At 40.7% G+C, this 20,863-nt stretch overlaps 3 protein-coding genes across 3 annotated transcripts; all 3 read left to right on the forward strand.

The window, feature by feature from the left end:
- Positions 1 to 13,484: 13,484 nt before the first annotated feature.
- LOC143099403 (histone H1-like) lies at positions 13,485 to 14,146 on the forward strand. Its single transcript, XM_076262428.1, has one exon. It carries the CDS (start codon positions 13,504 to 13,506, stop codon positions 14,110 to 14,112), a length of 609 nt encoding a protein of 202 aa, XP_076118543.1. The 5' UTR covers positions 13,485 to 13,503; the 3' UTR covers positions 14,113 to 14,146.
- A 1,238-nt stretch (positions 14,147 to 15,384) lies between these two features.
- Positions 15,385 to 15,778, forward strand: LOC143129008 (histone H2A). Its single transcript, XM_076289878.1, has one exon. The coding sequence runs from the start codon at positions 15,385 to 15,387 to the stop codon at positions 15,760 to 15,762; it is 378 nt and encodes a 125-aa protein (XP_076145993.1). The 3' UTR covers positions 15,763 to 15,778.
- Positions 15,779 to 16,539: 761 nt separating this feature from the next.
- On the forward strand, positions 16,540 to 16,965 carry LOC143099497 (histone H3). The gene has a single exon (XM_076262488.1). It carries the CDS (start codon positions 16,540 to 16,542, stop codon positions 16,948 to 16,950), a length of 411 nt encoding a protein of 136 aa, XP_076118603.1. The 3' UTR covers positions 16,951 to 16,965.
- The last annotated feature ends 3,898 nt before the right edge of the window (positions 16,966 to 20,863 follow it).

Genomic DNA, 20,863 nt, shown 5'->3' on the forward strand with positions numbered 1-20,863 from the left:
CACACACACACACACACACACACGGGGTGCCAAGTTTTCTGAATAGAAAACGCTATTTATATATATTGTTTTGGATAAGAGCATTATTGTGCAGAAGTAAGGACACATTCTTAAAGATGCCTTTCACACAAGCTGGAATTGCATTTGCAACAGACACCTTGCAAAAGCCAGTTTGTCCACAATCCTTTTCTCAGCAGGGGGGATGGGGGCAGACAGACACTCTCTTATTGTTTTATAAAACAATATTACAGGCCTCATTCTATCTATATCAAACTACTACTTCACAAAGTTAAATATGCTTGATAAAAGTATAAACTCCCAATAATTAGTACATGTTTTTTTCTTAAAGTGCTTTAGAGAAAATGGCTAACTGAGTTTGAGAAATGCCTGTGTGTACTATCACCAAATGGCACAGTCATACAGTTGCCTACAGATTAAGGGTGAACCAGTTAATTTTTGTCTTTTGTTTTCCACTTTGTAATGATTGATTGAAATAATGTGTTTTGCAAAAATGTGTCATTTTGGCCAGCCAGCTCCTGTTTCAACCAGTGTTTTAATTATTATGACCGCCGCGCAGCGAAGCGGCGGTCATATAGGTTTAGTCAGATTTTTTTTTTTTTTTTTTTTTTTTTTTTCGCATGTCCAAATTTCCGTCAATGAGTCCCGGGACACTGAAAGACCGGGGTAGACGAAACTTGGTGGGCATGTAACCCCATATGGATAGCATGGAACCATCGTTTTTTGTTTTGATCTGTAGCCCCCCCGCTGGACCGCTGGACTGCACCCCCCGAAAGGAGGGTAGGGCAGACACAGTTTTCTGTGAATATCTCGAGAACCGTAAGGTTTAGGAGGACCATTTTCTTTTTGTAAGTTGATCTCAAGGGGCCATATCAACCCATTCCATAACCACTCATTTCATGTATAGCGCCACCTAGTTAAACACAAAAAAGTAAAAATGAGGTGTTGTAATCGCAGGTATCTGTGACCTAACATAGTCAAAACTGCACGAAATTGGAAGTGTAGGATCATTATGACACCCTCTGAAGGCACGCCAAGTTTCGTGGAATTCCGTTCATGGGGGGCCACACAATAAATTCATTTATGTTACTATACACCAACTGGCCTGTAGGTGGCCAGAGACAGTTTTCTGTGAATATCTCGAGAACCGTAGGGCCTAGGAGGTCCACCTTTTTTTTGTATGTTGATCTCAAGGGGCCATGTCAACCCATCCCATTACCACTTATTTCATGTATAGCGCCACCTAGTTAAAAATTAAAAAGCAAAAATTTAGGTGTTTTCATCACAATATCTCTGGCTGACATGGTCAAAACTGCACGAAATTGAAAGTGTAGGATCATTATGACACCCTCCGAATGCATGCCAAGTTTTGTGTACTTTCGTTCATGGGGGGCCTTACAATAAAATAATTTATGTGTACATTTAGTGACGTACACCAACAAGGATTCCCGGGACACTGAAAGACCGGGGTACACAAAACTTGGTGGGCATGTACCCCCACATGGATAGCATGGAACCATCATTTTTCGTTTTGATCTGTAGCCCCCCCGCTGGACTGGACCCCCCGAAAGGAGGGTAGGCCAGACACAGTTCTCTGTGAATATCTTGAGAACTGTAGGGCCTAGGATGACCATTTTTTTCCGTATATTTGCCTCCAGGGGTCATGTTAACCCATTTCATGTGCACATATGTGCACAAACAGATACACACGCACACACACACATTCACAGTAATCATACGTATGACATATACTCACACAGTAGACATATGTACGCTTCCATGCACAGGCACATACGCAGGCACACACACAAGCACGCACACACACACACACACACACTCACACACACACACACCCACACACATAACATAAACATAACACAAACAATCAAGAATTTCTCAGAATTATGAACAGGCAAGATGGAGGTGGGGTTGTATAAAATTAATTTTACATGTGAAATCTATGAACTAATCATGTTTTGGGACTTGTTGTCTAGCAGATACCAGTGAGAATTGAGTGTGGATAATGCAATTTAGTGAGACAGTTAGAATCATATAGGCCTTTCAGCGTGATTTCTTTTTGTGGAAAAAATGTGCTGGACTGGGCGGCGGTCATATTTTGTACCGCTCTGCGGTACATCTAGTTTTTGAAAAGTTGACATCAATGTACAACCCCAAAACAGAAAAAGTTGGGATGTTGTGTAAAATGTGAATTAAAAACAGAATGTAATAATCTGCAAATCTCTTAAACTCATATTTAGTTGCAAAAAGGACACAGACAACATATCAAATGTTGAAAATGACAAATTTGACTATTTCGTGGAAAATATATGTTAATTTTTAATTTGATACCAGCAACAAGTTGGGAAAAAAGTTGGGACGGGGTAATAAAATGCTGGAAAAGTTGTGTAATGAGAAAGAAAACAAAAGTTCATCACCTACAGGACATAATGTTATTAAAAATTCAGAGAATCCAGAGAAATCTTTGCAAACAGGGGAAATAGCTGATAAACAAATTGGATGACTGTGGTCTTTTGGACCTCAGATGGCACTGCATCAACACCAGACCTGTTTCCAGACCTGTCATTGTATGGGCTCAGGAAAACCTCTGATAACCATTGTCTATGTGCCCAATTTGATGCTCAATTCAAAAACTGCAGTCACAATTGTAACAGCTAAAATTGTATTGAGACATGATACAGAAAATACCACCCTCTTATCTGGGCCTGAGCTTGTTTAAAATGGACTTAGGTAACGTGGAAAAAGGTCCTGTGGTTAGACCAATCAAAGTTTGCCATTCTTTTTTTGAAATCATGGACTCATCTGGGCTAAACAGGAGACGGCCTATCCAAGTATCCAACCTATCCAACTTGTTTTAGTGCTCAGTTCGAAACCCAACATCTATGACGGTGTGGAGGAGCATTAATGCCTACAGCATTGGCATCTTGCACATTTGGCAAAGCACAATCAATTCTGAATGATGTATACAGGTTTTGAGCAACATATACTGCCATCCAGGTAATGTCTTTTCCAGGGACGACCTTGAATATTTCAGGAAAACGATGCCAAAATGAATTCTGCACATATTTAAAATATTTATTTCTCCATAGAGGAAGAGTCCAGGTGCAAAGATGGCCTGTCTGCAGTCCAGATTTGTCCAATTAGGTGCATAATGGAATGAAAAGCATGACTAATACTACAGGCAGATGGGAATCAACATAGGCTAGTTCCTGTTTTCAAGATGAACTTGGGGGGGGGTTCTAGCAGAGCAGGGCTCCAACATGGGCGCATGACTCATGTAAGTGCAGTAGGCTGAAGAACAGAGGCGGACAGAGTACACAGCTTCAGATACCCTTTGCTAAATTTACAAGTACAAGTAAAAGTACAACAGTCAGATGTCTACTACTACAAGTAAAAGTACTGAAGTAGCCTACTTGTTTTTAAAAGTACTTGAGTATCAAGAGTACAAGAGTAGCCTACATTTTCTAAATATCGCATTACTACTGCCACAGTGCTTACATTTATGTACAGAAATGTCCTACATGAAGTTATGAAAAATGTTAATGTTAATACCTTGGAGAATGTAAAAGGAATTGAAAGTAAAATCAAGTCATTTTCATCTTTTTACCATGTTGCCAGGGATGGGCAGTATTTCTAATACATGTATGTAAAATACCTATTTCAAATACAAAATACTATTTTGTAATTGAAATACTTGAAGCGAAAACTATCATTAACTTGTTCAGAAAATTTAAATAGTCTGGCGAGGTGGGGCGACGGGTTGGCACATTCCCGGGATGGACTTGCTGCGTCTTCATCCATTGTTTCGTCCATGGTTTCGTCTCTTATCTAAATCTTACCATGGAGTTGACTTTGGCGGAAAGCTGAAGGTGATTGCTGATAGGCTGTCCCAATCAGTGGTGCCTGCACAATCCAATCACGTTTGAGAGGGAAACAACAAATCGAAGGTTTCCAAGATTTTTCTTTTTTCCTTCTTTTAGTAACGGGTACTCACGGTTATGGATAGAAATGTAGCGGAGTAAAGAGTACAATATTTGCCTCTCAAATATAGCCTACTTGAGTAAAGTCATGAGTACTCCCCAAAAATGATACTCGAGTAAAGTACAGATCCCTCAAAATTGTACTCAAGTACTGTACTCAAGTAAATGTACTCCGTTACTGTCTGGCTCTGCTGAAGACACATCACATGATGACCGAATGACAGTGTTGGGGAGTAACGGAATCAGCGTTACGTTTTCAGAATAGAAGTTATGAACTGTATTCCGTACAGTTACCATTTAAATAGTTGATATTTAGAATACAGTTACATTGTTGAAATCAATGGATTACATGAAAATACTTCTCTGTTTCACAAGTTTATTCACTCTCTAAATAAATTAAGGCAACTCAATGCATTTCCACTGAAAGCAATATATGATGAAATTGTTTCCATGTTTAAATCCAAGCCCCACCGTCTTGCACTAGCCTCACATTGAACCCGTCAAAATGCAGCCAGCACGCATTATCGGAGACCTTGAAATGACTAATTGCAGAGCAAATTAGGAATAAAGTAAGGGCAGGTAACTTCTGTTCCTCACTGATCGTGGTTCTTGATATCTGTTCAAAGGATATTTTCCCAAGTAGCTTACTTCCCCCAATCGGTTTGCTAATCAATAAACAAAGCCTGGTTCATGTGTTGATTTAGACCTACAATAAAACACATCTCTAGGCAATGCATTCTGAGTTTTTCATTCTAACTTAAAATAGCTTATGGCCTAATTAGATCTACATTTATTTATATTTTAAAGTTTTTGATTGCCATTATGCGATCACGTTAATTTTGAGACCACTGACATATAGTATTAGTGTTTCCAGATCATTTGCGTCCCATCTGTCATATGCGCCCCTCACTTTTTGATTGATGCCACCTAAAGGGTTAATGCCACCTAAAATCTCACAGGCACACCCTAATTAATCAAATGTACATATTGTAATTACACGTATGCCTTAATCTGCTCTTCATACTATCCATTCTGCACATACACTTATTCTTACAGTTTTTTCTGATTGCTTACAGTTTTTTCTGATTGCTTAAGCACATTTTTTGTAACTATGGCTTTTTTTGCAAAACTCTACACACAAATGGCAAAACCTCTCACCCAATCAGCAAAACATTGTAGTTCTCTTGCAAAAGCTAACACACCTTGCTTAACTCTTCACACCTTCGTAAAAATGGTGTTTTCGTATCTAACAGTAAACACAAGCCATCACAATAGTAAGCACACAATGTGCCAACAACACACTGATGGTATGAATATGAAACACATCTGGCTTTTGCTTTCTCTGTGCACAAGGTAGACCATGTCAGTTTGAGGTCATACTTTTGTCATAGTTCTGTAAACATACAGGGATCCAAACTTCAAGTATTAGTGTTTATTTACACACATCAAAACAAACACAAATGTGTTTTTCCAAGTCAAAACACAAAATAGCATTTCACTGAGACAAAACAAATCAGTCTACATCGGGTCGTCTCTCTCAAAATTCTGTCTACATCACATGCAATGTCCTAGTCCAAGGCACCGGGAAAAATATATTCTGGAATGACGTATCCAGGCCTGACATGACAATATCCCCACATGTAGACTGTTTTTTTGTCTGTAAAAGGGCCATTTCTTTCTCTTCTCACTCTTCCTGCTCACTCCATTGTACCCATTGTACATTACCTGTGGCTTATTTATAGTGCTTAGGCTGATTGCAAAGTGAACTAATTATCTAAAACAGTTTTCACATGAGAAAGTGTGCCAGAGAGTTGGCAAAATAGTGTAAATAATAGCCATTGTGCCTACAGTTGTGCAAAGTGTGTGTTACAAAATTGCAAACTGAGTGCAAAGCAGAGTTTGTGCTTTTAGTTTTGCGAACTCAGTGAGTGGTTTTGCCATTTGTGTGTAGAGTTTTGAAAAAAAAAGCCATAGTTACAAAAAATGTGTTTAAGCATTCAGAAAAAACTGTAAGCACATTTTTTGTAGCTATGGCTTTTTTTTGCAAAACTCTTCACACAAATAGGAAAACCTTTCACCAAATCAGCAAAACATTTTAGTTCTCTTGCAAAAGCTAACACACCTTGCTTAACTCTTCACACCTTCGTAAAAATTGTGTTTTCGTATCAAACAGTAAACACAAGCCATCACAATAATAAGCACACAATGTGCCAACTACACACTGATGGTATGAATAAAAAACACATCTGGCTTTTGCTTTCCTAGGGTTAAACTGTCAGTTTGAGGTCATACTTTTGTCATAGTTCTGTAAACATACAGGGATCCAAACTTCAAGTATTGGTGTTTATTTACACACATCGAAAAAAACACAAGTGTGTTTTTCCAAGTCAAAACACAAAATAGCAATTTCACAAATAATAATAATAATAATAATAATAATAATAATAAGCTTTATTTGTATAGCACCTTTCATACACAGAATGCAGCTCAAAGTGCTTTACATTTGAAGCATGTAACAAAATAATAGTCAGTCAGTCATTATCAATCACATTTCTTCATTGCTGGGGCCGTTTATGATCCACTCAGCAACATATCAAAAATATAGAAAATGACATGTCATAAGACTGGCAGCCTTAACCCTCTTACCCCCCACAAGCACGCCATATGGCAACTGTGGCAAGGAAAAACTCCCATATTCCAGGAAGAAACCTTGAGCAGAACCTGACTTAATAGGGGGAGCCCATCTGCTTCTGGCTGGCTGCGCCCTCCAATAGCAGCAGATGTAGAATAATCTGAAAAAGTAGTCTACAGGATAAGACGAGTTAACTAAAAGCTTTCCTGTACAGGTATGTTTTCAGATCTTTTTTAAAAATATTTACTGAACTCGCCTGCTTGATGTACAGAGGCAGGGTGTTCCATAGTTTGGGGGCATAATGGATAAAAGCAGCTTCTCCACTTTGTTTGTGGAGCACTTTGGGTACGATTAAAAGATTAGAATTGGATGATCTAAGTTTCCTTTGTGGTTGATAAGATATTAAAAGCTCAGAGATATATGAAGGTGCTGTGCCATTCAGAGCTTTGTAAGTAATTAACATAACCTTAAAATCAATTCTATAGGAAATAGGGAGCCAGTGCAGTTCAGCCAACACAGGGGTGATGTGTTCTCTCTTCTTAGTCTTAGTTAAAAGTCTAGCCGCAGAGTTCTGTATGAGTGCCAATTTCTTTAGATGTTTTTTGGGAAGACCAGTGAAAAGTGCATTGCAGTAGTCTAACCTGCTAGTGATAAAGGCGTGAATTAGTTTTTCTGCATCTTGTTGAGTTAAAAAGGGCCGCACTTTGGCAATGTTTCTCAAGTGGAAATAGGCTGTTTGAGTAACTTTACTGATATGGGGCTTAAAACTTAACTCTGCATCTAAGATGACACCGAGGCTTGTTACTTTTGGTTTGACCTGGTGTGCCAAGTTCCCCAGATTACTAAGAACAATATCTCGCTTTAGTTTTGGTCCCACCAAAAGTACCTCTGTTTTGTCATCATTTAGTTTCAGAAAATTTTTGCTCATCCACTGATTAATGGAAGTTAGGCATGCAGTGAGGGAGCAAAGGCCATCTGGGTTAGTTGGCTCCACAGAAATATACAATTGGGTATCATCTGCGTAGCTATGGAAGTTTACATTATGCTGACTTATGACATTTCCCAATGGAAGCATATATAGGGAAAATAGCAGGGGACCAAGGCAGCTCCCCTGGGCCACACCAAAAGGCAAGTCATGTTTTTCAGATACATGATCTCCTAGACTGATATAAAAATCTCTGCCAGTAATGTAGGTTTGAAACCAGTTTAGAGCATTATCAGAGAGACCCACCCACTTCGCAAGGCGGTGAATTAGGATGCTATGATCAATGGTGTCAAATGCCGCACTGAAATCCAGAAGAATAAGGATTGAGGCTTTGTTTGAGTCAGTAGCCAGTCTGAGATCATTGACTATTTTTACTAGAGCCGTTTCTGTGCTGTGATTTGATCTAAAACCTGATTGGAATTTTTCAAGGATACTGTTTTCGTTGAGGAAGGTATTTAACTGATTACAAACAACTTTTTCAAGTACTTTGCTCAGGAACGGTAGATTTGATAGAGGCCTGTAGTTGCTCAGATTGGTATGGTCAAGATTTGACTTTTTAAGTAAAGGTTTCACAACAGCGGTTTTAAAAGCAGTTGGAAATATACCTGTTTCTAATGAGGTATTTATTACCTTGAGAATAAAGGGAGCTAAGCTATCATATAGTTTTTTGAGGAATCTAGTAGGGATTGGATCTAAAACACATGTTGAGGAGCCGGTTTGAGTTATAATTTTACCAAGCTCAGATTGAGTAATAGTGCTAAAGGACCTTAATTTTGGGGGGCTGTTTTTGGGTGTACTATCAAACATATTACTTGTATTACCAATAGCCTCCCTTATAGAAATTACTTTGTTTTCGAAGAAGTCTGCAAATTCTTCGCATCTTAGAGAGGATGCCTGACTGAGTGTATCAAAAGGTGTTTGATGCAATAGCCTATCAATGGTAGAGAACAACACCCTAGAGTTTCCACTGTTTTCAGCAATTACCTTAGAGAAGTGGTTCCTTCTCTCATTCCGAATAGCTCTATTATAATTTGCTATTTTTTCTTTTAGAATGGCACGGTGAACCTGTAACTTAGTTTTTCTCCATGTTCTCTCAGCTTTTCTACATGATCTTTTTAGATCATGGATATTTTCGTTCATCCAAGGTGTCAGTTTGCTACAGGGCCTTTTTTTAGTCTTTAAGGGTGCCACTCTATCAAGCATAGCGCCTAATTCATGATTGAGAGCCTCTACCATTTGATCAATGGGATGATGTAAAATATCTAAATTTATGGAGTCTATAAGAGCTATGAACTGCTGTTCTGCTCTAATGTCCAAGAGTCGCGATTTGATTGCAATTTCGGGATGAATTTTTGGAGTATGTAGTACTATATTAAAAGATACACAATAATGATCAGACATATTTATATAATTTACTGATAAGTCTGTGACTTCTATCCCTCTAGAAATGACTAGATCGAGGGTGTTGCCAAGGTTGTGGGTGGGTCCTGTAACATGCTGCTTTAGCTCTAAACTGTCCAACACATTAAGGAACTTACTGGCTTTAGCATCAGTTGTCTTATTGACATGAATATTAAAGTCGCCATTTACAATTATCCGATCATAGCTAGTGATGATGAGCGACATAAGTTCAGAAAACTGGTCGAGAAAGCCAGCCCATAGTTTAGGAGGGCGGTATAAGGTTAATAGAAGTACAGCTGGGTCAGCCTTCAGAGTGAGGGCAATGTACTCAAAGGAAGCGAATTCACCAAAGTTGACTCTAGTGCAACTATATTTGTTTGAGAGAATGGAGGCAATTCCACCACCTCGTTTGCCTTGTCTAATTGAGTGGAAGAAATTATAATTTGGGGGACAAGTTTCAACAAGAACAGCTTCGCTGTCTGAAGTCAGCCAGGTTTCAACAAGAAACAGAAAATCCAATTGTTTTTCACTAATAAAATCATTGATTGCAAAGGTTTTGGTAGTAAGTGCACCTATATTCAGTAAACCCATGTTAGCTGAAAATGCCTCTGGCTTTTGAGGAATATGCTGAGGTATGGAAAGAATATTTGTTAGGTTTCTAGTTTTAAATTTGTCTTTTCTTTTTACTATACGTTTGGTAGAAATCAACGTTGGAATAGAACTATAAGCATAAGTCATGCTATTGCATGAAGCAGCTTGATCTATGGTAGTAGTATTGTATGTTACCCTGCAGAAAACATTCTCAGACCCATCCACATGTATAATGCCATTCGAATCAATACCTGGGGGGCGTGAATCTGTAATATTTTCTACAGAATGTCAATGCCTCAGTGTGGACGCTATGTTGTCAGAGAGTAGCCTGGCTCCATGTTGGTTTGGGTGGAGACCATCACGCTTCAGCATACTGGGCCTCTCCCAGAACAAGCCCCAGTTGTTGACATAGGGGATGCTTAGGGAAGCGCAGTAGCGTTTGAGCCAGATGTGGAGATCGAACAGTCTGGACCATCTCTCAGCACCTTTTCTGTAGGTAGGGAGAGGCCCAGAGATGACAAAGCGTTTTTCTGTGCCCATCAGGGTGGTGATGAGAGTTTTGTAGTTTTCCTGCAGTGCTACTGACTGCTTATCTCTGATGTCGTTTGTGCCCACGTGTACGATGATGTTGTTGACCTTGGTGTGGCAGGCCAGGATGCTTGGGAGTTTCTGCTGGATGTCAAGGACCTTGGCACCAGGGAAGCAGTAGACCTTGGAGGGACCGCTACATGATGGGGGAATGCAGAGGTCTCTAACCATGGAACTGCCGATGACCAGGGTGGAGGTTGATGAGGTCCGGGGAGGTGGGGGTCGGGGGGGCGCCGACTTTGAGGAGGGACCAGGATGGTTGTCTCGGGGCAGGAGGGGCTCCTCATCCTCGGTCAGAATGGCGTAGCGGTTTTCCAGTCGTATAGGTTGGGCTGGGCCTGAGTGCCGTCCGGACCGTCTGCCGTGCTTGTGATGCTTGCTTCTACGCCATGGCTCAGGCTCAAGACAACAAAAAAATCAGTCTACATCGTGTCGTCTCTCTCAAAATTTTGTCTACATCACATGCAATGTCCTAGTCCAAGGCACCAGTGAAAATATATTCTGGAATGCCGTCCTGACATGACAATATCCCCACATGTAGACTGATTTTTTTGCCTGTAAAAGGGCTATTTCTTTCTCTTGTTACCCTTCCTCTTCCCCCTCCTCGTCCTCCTCCTTGTCCTCTTCCTCTAACTTCACCTCCTTGTCCTTGTCATCCTCTCCCTCTCACTTCTTCACCTCCACGTCCTCTTCCTCCTCTTCTTCCTCCTACTTCTTCGGCTTCCTCTAATTCTTACTCTTCTCACTCTTCCAGCTCCCTCTATTGTACCCATTGTACATTACCTGTGGCTTATTTACAGTATAGTGCTTAGGCTGATTGCAAAGTGAACTAATCATCTAAAACAGTTTTTACATGAGAAAGTGTGCCAGAGAGTTGGCAAAATAGTGTAAATAATAGCCATACATGTGTATAGATTAGCTAGGAGTGTGTTGATCATTTGGAAATTAAGTGTAAAGCAGTGAGTTGTGTTCACAGTTCTGCAAAAAGAGTGCTGTGCAGTGGATTGTGCCTACTGTACAGTTATGCAAAGTGCGTGCTACAAAATTGCAAACTGAGTGCAAAGCAGTGTTTGTGCTTTTAGTTTTGTGAACTCAGTGAGTGGTTTTGCTATAAGTATTAATAGTTTTAGAAATTGTGCTATAAGAATCACGGTTATGTTTAAGCATTCAGAAAAAACTGTAATACACTTATAATGTTACTATATCTGCACTACAATGGTACTATTACCACACTGCACATAGCTGTACAATACATATCTGTCTATATGGTTCATACTGTATATCCATATTAATTCTGTTTTTCTCATAATATATTCTGTTAATACACTGCATATATCTATCTTAGTACTATTATATTGTTACTGCTACATTTCACATATCTGTACATGTTCTTTATATATTGTTCATATCACATATTTATTTGCCATATTTATTCTGCTCTTATATACTTATATCTAATTTATATTACTCTAAATTGTAAACCTACTGCATACTACCGTCTACACTGCACTATATTCTTGTCCTGCCTATACATCACCTGTCTATACTTTGTATATCACATTGCACTTTTCTGCTTTTTTTGCACTTTTGGTTAGACGCAAACTGCATTTCATTGGCTTCGTACTCTGCACAAAGACAATAAAGTTGAATCTAATCGAATCGAATCTAATCTAATGATAATGTATGACTATGCTCCTGCTCCAACCTGAAGAAGCATCTTAAAGTAGCCTAGCCTAAGTTTAAAAAAAAAAAAAAAATAGTCGCCTGTTGTAGTTTTACTGGTCACCTTGCTATTTTATAGTTGTATCAGGTAGCTTAGTTGACTTTACATTCTCCTATGTGGGCCTAACACATTCAGCCATTTGGAACGAAGAACACACCATATGCCTGTTTAGTAAGTAGGATTTGATGGCCACATTCCTACACTTATAAAATGCAATTCAATGTGGAAGTAATCCTAGTATTGAGGATACGTTACTCAGCTTGAGTAATGTAATGGAATACGTTACAAATTACATTTGTGGGTATGTATTCTGTATTCTGTAACAGAATACGTTTTTAAAGTATTCTTCCCAACACTGCCGAATGATTACCCACCCTGTCAGAGAGGTCTGACTGGGGCACTGTGGATGCATGACCTGTTAAACAATAAGGTTTTGGTGCCCCTAGTTGGCACCAATCGGCCCAATATGGGCCACTGGCTCATGGACTATGTGGTCCACTGAGTGTTTGTGTCTTGAGGGAAGAGGAGGAGAATGTGTTCCAGTGGAGGGAGATCTGGCCTGAGTAGATTCTGTGAAGTTAACAAGTGGTGCAATTACATATAAATCAAAGGGTTTGTATAAAGGCTGTTATTTTATTGGCAACTGTGAACAACTGCATGATTATAAAGAGGCAAAAACATTAAAATAAATGTCTAAGCCATCCAACCCTTGCATGCTTTCACATAGCAGTAATATTTTATCAATCCAAGCCTGGTGCAAGATGTTATCTAAACCCGATAAATAGATTGCCTACTCATAATGAACAGGCAAAATGCAACTGCGTAATGTCCTCCCAGCACTCACTTACAGCATATGGGCACTCCAAAGAATAGTCTAAGCCAAAGTGTTAGTAACATACATGCTATTGTTATTCATTCTTGGTCACATCTGCATAAGCAGCCTTATCAAATATTGCCATACCACTTATGTTTCCCATAACTTGGTCCTATAATATTTAGACCTATGTGGTATGTATCCGTGTGGTGCGTGTTTCGTAGTGTCCAAAAAGGTGTGTTTCGCAGTGTCCTAAAAGCGCCCGATTGGAATGTACACATTCGCAAAAAAGACATCGTCATTGATTTTACGTGTAACAGAGGCTCATGTCTTGGTCTGTGATACTTTTTTGTCGACGTATTGCACGGTTTTACTATCTTTATGTGCATGTTTTCCTCACAAAACTCAGACTGACTGCAACCTCTCCACCTAGAGGTCCAAATGTTTCAGTTCGTTACAAAAGTGATAATGGGCAACCATAAGCCCCCGTATATTCATTTTAACGTGTAGTCTGTGCTCTTCACAACAGACATTTTCTTGTTGGTAAATGTCGTGTTGCTACTCGTATTTCTTACAAAGAAGTGTGTGGAGAAAACACAAGTGATCTTTTCGCCACAGAAAGACCGGGACAGCTCTCACTCTGCTGAGTCTAAATGGTTCTCATGTTTATTTTAAGTCCAGCCCACCGGCTTTCGCAGCCATTCATTCTCTCAGGACTCCCGAGTAGTCTGTGCGTGAAACCTAAACGATACAATGGCAGAAACAGCTCCAGCTGCGGCACCAGCAAAGGCCCCTAAGAAGAAGGCGCCACGACCCAAGAAAACTGGCCCGAGTGTGGGCGAGCTCGTCGTCAAGGCCATCTCTGCTTCCAAAGAGAAAAAAGGAGTTTCTCTGGCGGCGCTGAAAAAAGCACTGGCGGCTGGTGGATACGACGTGGAGAAGAACAACGCTCGTGTCAAGCTGGCCATCAAGAGTTTGGTCACCAAGGGAACTCTGGTCCAGACTAAAGGGACCGGCGCGTCCGGCTCCTTCAAGCTGAACAAGAAACAGGCAGTGGAAAAGAAGAAGCCGGTAAAGAAGGCAGCTCCTAAAGCCAAGAAGCCTGCAGCGAAGAAACCTGCCGCGGCAAAGAAACCCAAGAAGGCAGCAGCTAAGAAGCCTGCGGCCGCCAAAAAGTCTCCGAAGAAAGTAGCCAAGAAGCCCGCCACGCCGAAAAAGGCAACGAAGAGCCCGAACAAGGCCAAGAAGCCCGCTGCCCCCAAAAAGGCAGCGAAGAGCCCCAAGAAAGCAAAGGCAGCGAAACCCAAGGTGGCTAAGCCTAAAGCTGCCAAGCCCAAAAAGGCCGCGCCTAAAAAGAAGTAAATGTTGCGAGCATTCTTCTGGTCTATTTCACCATGTGTACAAAAAGGCTCTTTTAAGAGCCACTCAAACGCTCTCTGAATGCTTTTATTCCATCAATGCCTGCTGGTTTGCAAACCAAATTCTGTTTGCAAATACACATTCATACTCTGCTCCTTTTACATGCTCACAAAACCCTTACTGCGTCATAGATCAAATTAAAGAGTCCATAAGCTATCCGAGAGGGACATATTAACAAAAGTGAGTGGTATTAAGTAGTGTGTAGGCAATTCACTAATGCAATACAAGTACTAGTTAGCTGGCTCAACTTACCCCAGCCTTGGTGGCTTATCTAACCCCTCAACCAACCACCATCTTGAAAGAACATGCTTCTCACAACAAACCAAGGGTAACATTCACGATTCTGTGTAGGCCTCACATCATAGCTTAAGGGGGCAACAATTGAGGTGTAATGCGTCTGCATGTTCTATTCACGTTTCTCTAAATCATCTCTGGACATGAATGGAATCCAATCGGAGAGCAAAAAATCATATCACACACACACACACATATGTATATATATAAAAAATAGAAACGTGGTACTTTAAGGCAACATCTCCTCCAGGATATATGTGTGTGTGTTTATATATATTTTACCACATTTGCCATGTGCTGTACCTTTCCACAGATTGTAAGAAATGATAAATTGCTGTCACATGCTAAAACGTATTGGTTTCCTAGAAAAAAGGGGTGGTTCATCTTACCCTTATGCCTGTTGGGTTGTGTATACAATTTTAAAATACATTATACTGGGTAAGTTATTACGGTAACACATCATAACTTCTATCTAATGCAACAGATGCATCCAAACATGAAACAAAGTATCCAAAACCTTGCAATACAACAATTTCAGCTTGTTACATTGTAATAGCCAGTACTACCAGTGCCAAATGTGCCCAAAATATCTCAGGACGCCTCGTTGGCTTACTGGGTATTATAAGTTGAACCTCTGAAAACTTCGCTGTAACTTTACCTGGGAAACTACTTCTCGAATTTGCTATATGTTAACTTTTTTATGATTGAGCTGACGGTCTAAAAGGAAGGTGGAAGTGTTATACGCGCCAAATAGATTTCAAAATGATGTCATGCAACGAACTACACGTTGATTGGCTCTCACCATTGTGATCTCAGCCAGTGAGGCACGGAGTAGCACCGTGCCGCTGTGGGATAATAAGACTTGCCTTGCCACATCTTTGCATTTGAGTATTCAGACGAACTCTCAACACCTACTGAAAAATGAGCGGCAGAGGCAAAACCGGTGGCAAGGCCAGAGCAAAGGCCAAGACTCGTTCGTCCAGGGCTGGACTTCAGTTCCCCGTGGGCCGTGTGCACAGGCTGCTGCGTAAAGGCAACTATGCTCAGCGTGTCGGCGCTGGTGCACCAGTCTACTTGGCTGCTGTGCTCGAGTACCTGACTGCTGAGATCCTGGAGTTGGCTGGCAACGCTGCCCGTGACAACAAGAAGACCCGTATCATTCCCCGCCATCTGCAGCTGGCTGTGCGTAACGACGAGGAGTTGAACAAGCTGCTCGGCGGAGTGACCATCGCTCAGGGTGGTGTACTGCCTAACATCCAGGCTGTGCTGCTGCCCAAGAAGACTGAGAAGTCCAAGTAAACCTGCTCCCTCTAAATCTCCTAAACAAAGGCTCTTTTAAGAGCCACCCAAAAACCAATGAAAAAAAAACATTCCAAGTTGCCTTCCCCATTGACGTGTTTTCTGCAAAGTCAATATTTATTCACACACGTACACAATGTACAAAGCCGTTGAGTAAACCGTGCCTTTTCCGGCCAATATCTGATCACTCTTACCCCACAAAATGTCAACCACTAACTATGTCTGATAAGACAAATAAGTCTGGTGGAAGAATGTTAACCGTTATTTCATTTATCACTCTGGACTGTTAGTTAATCATGAAAGGCTGCGAGATGTTCAAGGTGATGACGCAGTCTTGTAATTAGATCATTTAAATTATGTATAAAAATATGGCATAATATTAGTGGTAGCTTGGGGTTTCCTGTTTATAAACAAGCAACTATTTGTAGGCTTTAACGTAGTGAATACAAGCCACCACCAAGCCATTTGTGTACATGACGTCTAACAAGTTAATTGTAATCTCTTGAATTTCTATATGCACTGACCGATTGAATGTTTCAGTATGTTTCTTTTATTTATCATTTAAATAGAAGAGGGTTTGTAAATAGTCCATCAACACAATGATAGGCCATTACGTGGGTGGGCTTTGTATTTTGAATTTCAGGCGGCACTTGGATGACCAATCAGCGGAGCCCAACAACCTGACGTACACAGGGGGCAGGCTGAGACCGTAGGCCTTATATGCCCAAGATCCGCAGTTGTAGCCATACTGTTCTGAATTTTGAAGAATACGTAGCAATGGCCAGAACCAAGCAAACTGCCCGCAAATCTACCGGAGGCAAGGCTCCGAGGAAACAGCTCGCCACCAAGGCTGCGCGTAAAAGCGCACCCGCCACCGGTGGCGTGAAGAAGCCTCACCGTTACAGGCCTGGCACCGTAGCTCTGAGAGAGATCCGTCGTTACCAGAAGTCCACTGAGCTGCTGATCCGGAAGTTGCCCTTCCAGCGTCTGGTCAGAGAAATCGCTCAGGATTTCAAGACCGATCTGCGCTTCCAGAGCTCTGCAGTCATGGCTCTTCAGGAGGCTAGCGAGGCTTACCTCGTCGGTCTGTTCGAGGACACCAACTTGTGCGCCATCCACGCCAAGAGAGTCACTATCATGCCCAAGGACATCCAGCTGGCTCGTCGTATCCGTGGGGAGCGTGCTTAAGTGATTTGAAGTCAGGAACCGTAAATTCAAAGGCTCTTTTAAGAGCCACCTAAACATTTAAAAAAAGCTGGTTTCCATATGTCTTGGTTAAATTGGTTCATGGGTAGTCGTACTATTCTTTAACATATCTGCATGATTCGGTATTTTGTAATAAGTGTCGCGTCTTCATTGCTAAATGCACGGTCAACATGCAAGAGGGATCGATTCTAGCAAGTTAAACGTAATCTATACACTCAGATGATCCCTCACATATGATGTAGTCATGTTCCCTTCACACGAAGTTTCGGACTTCTGCCCAGAGAGCCACACAAAATGAAGTTTAATCTCGTTTTGCCACGACATCCCGTATTTATTCTTGATATTCAAAAGTAGTTCGTATAGCAGGCTACAGTAAATACACAAATGAGACCAGTGCAACACCGCTGTAGTCTTCCTTCCTGGCCTGGTCAATGTTTCTCCCACTACACTGTAAAAATTGAGTAGTTCTTCGAGGAACCTTTATGCTACTCCAAGAACCTAGTGGTTCCTGTAAGAACTCAATTGTTCCTCAATGCTCTTAGAGGTTCTTGGAGGAACCAAGGACATTTCTCAGTATAGGAGGCAGTTCCTTGAGGAACTCCACTGAATTTAAAGGTTCCTAGGGGAACCTCTGCTTTCTGTAGACCTGTCCCACAAAAACATGACTGAAAATTAAAACAGCCCAGCCTCAGTCAGACGTTTTTTGATCATAAAAAACAGGGTAGATTTGATCTCTTGAGTCATAGGTCTTGATGTCTTTAGTGATAAGTCTCAACTGACTCAAATGAATGGTCACTAAAGATCCATGATTCTTGGGTTATTTTAGGGATCTGGGTGAAACATCTGAGTGGGAGTGATTCGATCATTACGACAAGTTAGGCTATGTACTCCTGCCTGTTAGGACAAACATTTTGTGGTGTCAGCATTGTGGCAGAAAAAATATATTTTCGAGATTCTCTCTGTTCTGTTGATCTCTAAAATTGACTTGTTTGTAGAACTATTTCTTTCCATTATATGCCAACATTCTAACTAACTTGCCAGACACTGAGTGCTTTTGTTAAGCGCATGAATGTGTCAGTAATATTGAAAAAATTCATGGTCGCATTACCACCTCTATACACACACACAGCCCAACATAGGCACCTTCAGGAGTGGCCTGCCCTCAAATAAATCATGAGTGTGGGCTCATGCCAGATTCCGGTATTTACTGTAGGCCTACTCTCTCTATATATTTCACTAGGCCTATGTGTAACGAATCTATAGCCTATGACATGAGTTTAACTTTTTAAATTGAATTTCTTTTATTTTCTATCAACAAATGTTGTGGAACTCTTATTTTGAAGCATCAGCTGAGCCCATTGGACAGACGTCTACTTGGCATGGATTTAACTTTGCGTTGTCTGTTGTTTTCGTGTGTTATTATTGTACAGGCCTACGCTAGCGCATTCACAATACAATTCATGACAGAAGGACAATGATATTTGTAAGTTACTTGTTTAACTAGGCTGCAATGTGTAGTCTTATTTTATAACAAGACCAAGATTGAATTTACTGGATCCTTGGAACGTGAAGCTACCAGCTGGCTCGCACCGCGCGCACGGAATGCTTTGAGTAGACAAAAGTCCGTTGGGCTACTTTGTTACCAGAACGACGGAGGCGAAGGTGAGAGATACATTTTAACTTGTTGCATTTTTGTTTGTTTTGTTTTGTGTGTGTCTGTGTTGGGGTTGGTCTGACAAAAGTGTAGCCTTATGGATCAGTTGCAAGTAAACAAAAATGAGACGATTTTTCGCGTGACATATCAAAATAACTGTATAATAATTATGTTGAACTAGTAATGGTAAAGGTTGCTAGCTAGCTATCGATAGCTGTGTTAGCATAGCATATCGAGACTTCTTAAGTTAATTTTAACGTTGTGTAAAGAATAACACTTGACAAATGTGCAAATGAAAATGGGCGTTTCAAAACCTTTAAAGCAGGCTAGCCTATTTTAACTTACATGACAGCAAACTAATGAGGAGGGTGTGACGTGTGGTAGGCTACTGTACATTTAAGTCATTTTCCATTATTACTTTTTTTTTTCCCCACAGTGAAATGGATAGTCATTTAAGGCCTAGTTCTAGTAGGTAAGATTTATTTCTTAATTTGCTCACTCTTGCAGTGGCTAGTGACAAGCAAACAGTACATTTATCAATTACCCTATCAATATTGCATGCGCCTTTCCATTATAACCTCACAGTTGTTGTTGTTGTTGTTATTGTTCCCCTAGCTCAACCTGCGTGTCCAGTTGGTCTTGTGAAGACGTTGCCCGATGGTTGGAGGATAATGGATTAGGGGAGCATCAGGCAATATTCAGAGGTTTTTAAAGTTTTTACATAGGAAGCAAAACAGAAACAGCAGATGGCTACTTCTTTCAATTGCCCCCTGTGTAACAGGAGTTTTTTTTTCATTGTTAAAACAAATCAGGCATATTGGACTGTACCATCAAAATGAATCAAATTTTTTACTGATTTGTGGACTTGAAGGATGCATGAAGAGCTGCCGTTGTTATGCATCATACCGAACACATATATACAGGAAACACAGGGATTTGGTGTTTTGTGTGACGGGTTCTCAAAGCATGTATAGTGAGGATGTGGATGACGTTGAGGCTGATATCATTGATGATTTTTCCAACGCAGCTGTAAGCCTAGAGCAACATGTTGTACAGTCTGAAAACTACAGAGCAGAGGACCTCCTGTGTGGCCTGAAACGTAACCTATGCCTTTTTGTTCTTAAAGTGAGAGAAAGGCACTGTGTTCCTGCTGTTGTCCACTCTAGTATAGTTGAAGATCTTAGGACAATTTTTGACACCTTTTTAACCAACTATTCTGAAGCGATACGTTTTCACCTGGCAAGAAAAAATGTCAGTGTTGACGATGACGATGACTTAAATGAGCTTTTATGTCAAAATGAGGTTTTCTATGAGTGCGTCAAAGCCATAAGCACTGAATGGACACTTGATCAGTACTGCCATAACCAGTTTGGAATGGTAAGGCCGGTAGAGAAGAGATTAAGAGATGATGATGGAAATCACAGAGCAACATTCCAGTACGTTCCTCTCCTTGACATATTGCAGAAGGTATCCGAAAACGACGATGTTTGGGCAATGTTAAACAGTGACACCAGCACTAGTGAAGACTTGCTCAGAGACTTTTCTGATGGGGATCTATGCAAAAGTAATCCACTACTATGTAAAAAACACACACTACAACTTAGATTTTACATTGATGAATTTGAAGTGGTTAATCCCCTGGGGTCAAAGAGAGGAAAACATAAACTGACGGCAGTTTACTTTAAAATTGGAAATCTGGACAATAAGTTTCTATCTCAACTTCAGAATACGTACCTCTCCACTCTTGTTCGGCACAAGTTAATTCAAACTGGATGTACTGATTATGATGAGGTATTTCACCCCCTTCTGTCTGATGTGCGAATTCTTGAAACACAGGGAGTGTCTTTGAAGTGTGGTGGAGAGGAGAAGATATTTCACGGCACAATCGCTACTGTCTCTGCAGATAATTTGTCTGCACATGCTGTTTCTGGGTTGACCAGATCATTTAGCTCAGGGAGGATCTGCCGGTTTTGTAATGCCACCAAGCAGGATATCACGAAAAAGTTCACTGAAGATGAGTTTGTCCTTCGAAACACCGAAAATTACCAATATCAGTTAAAGGCAGTGAGAGAAAATCCTGAGAATGTTGGAATTTATGGTATTAGACACGCATGCTGCTTTGCAAAATTAAAATTTGTCCCCTCTCCAATTGTTTATTTGTTTCCACCAGACATCATGCACGATCTTCTTGAGGGTATCATCCCCGCTATTTTGACCCTAGTATTAGGACAGCTTGTGAGA

The sequence above is a fragment of the Alosa pseudoharengus genome, unplaced genomic scaffold, assembly GCF_046254945.1.
Source record: "Alosa pseudoharengus isolate Yale_2024_CS ecotype anadromous, Long Island Sound unplaced genomic scaffold, YU_APseudo_1.1 YU_APseudo_1.1_scf_1, whole genome shotgun sequence".
Lineage (NCBI taxonomy): Eukaryota > Metazoa > Chordata > Actinopteri > Clupeiformes > Clupeidae > Alosa > Alosa pseudoharengus.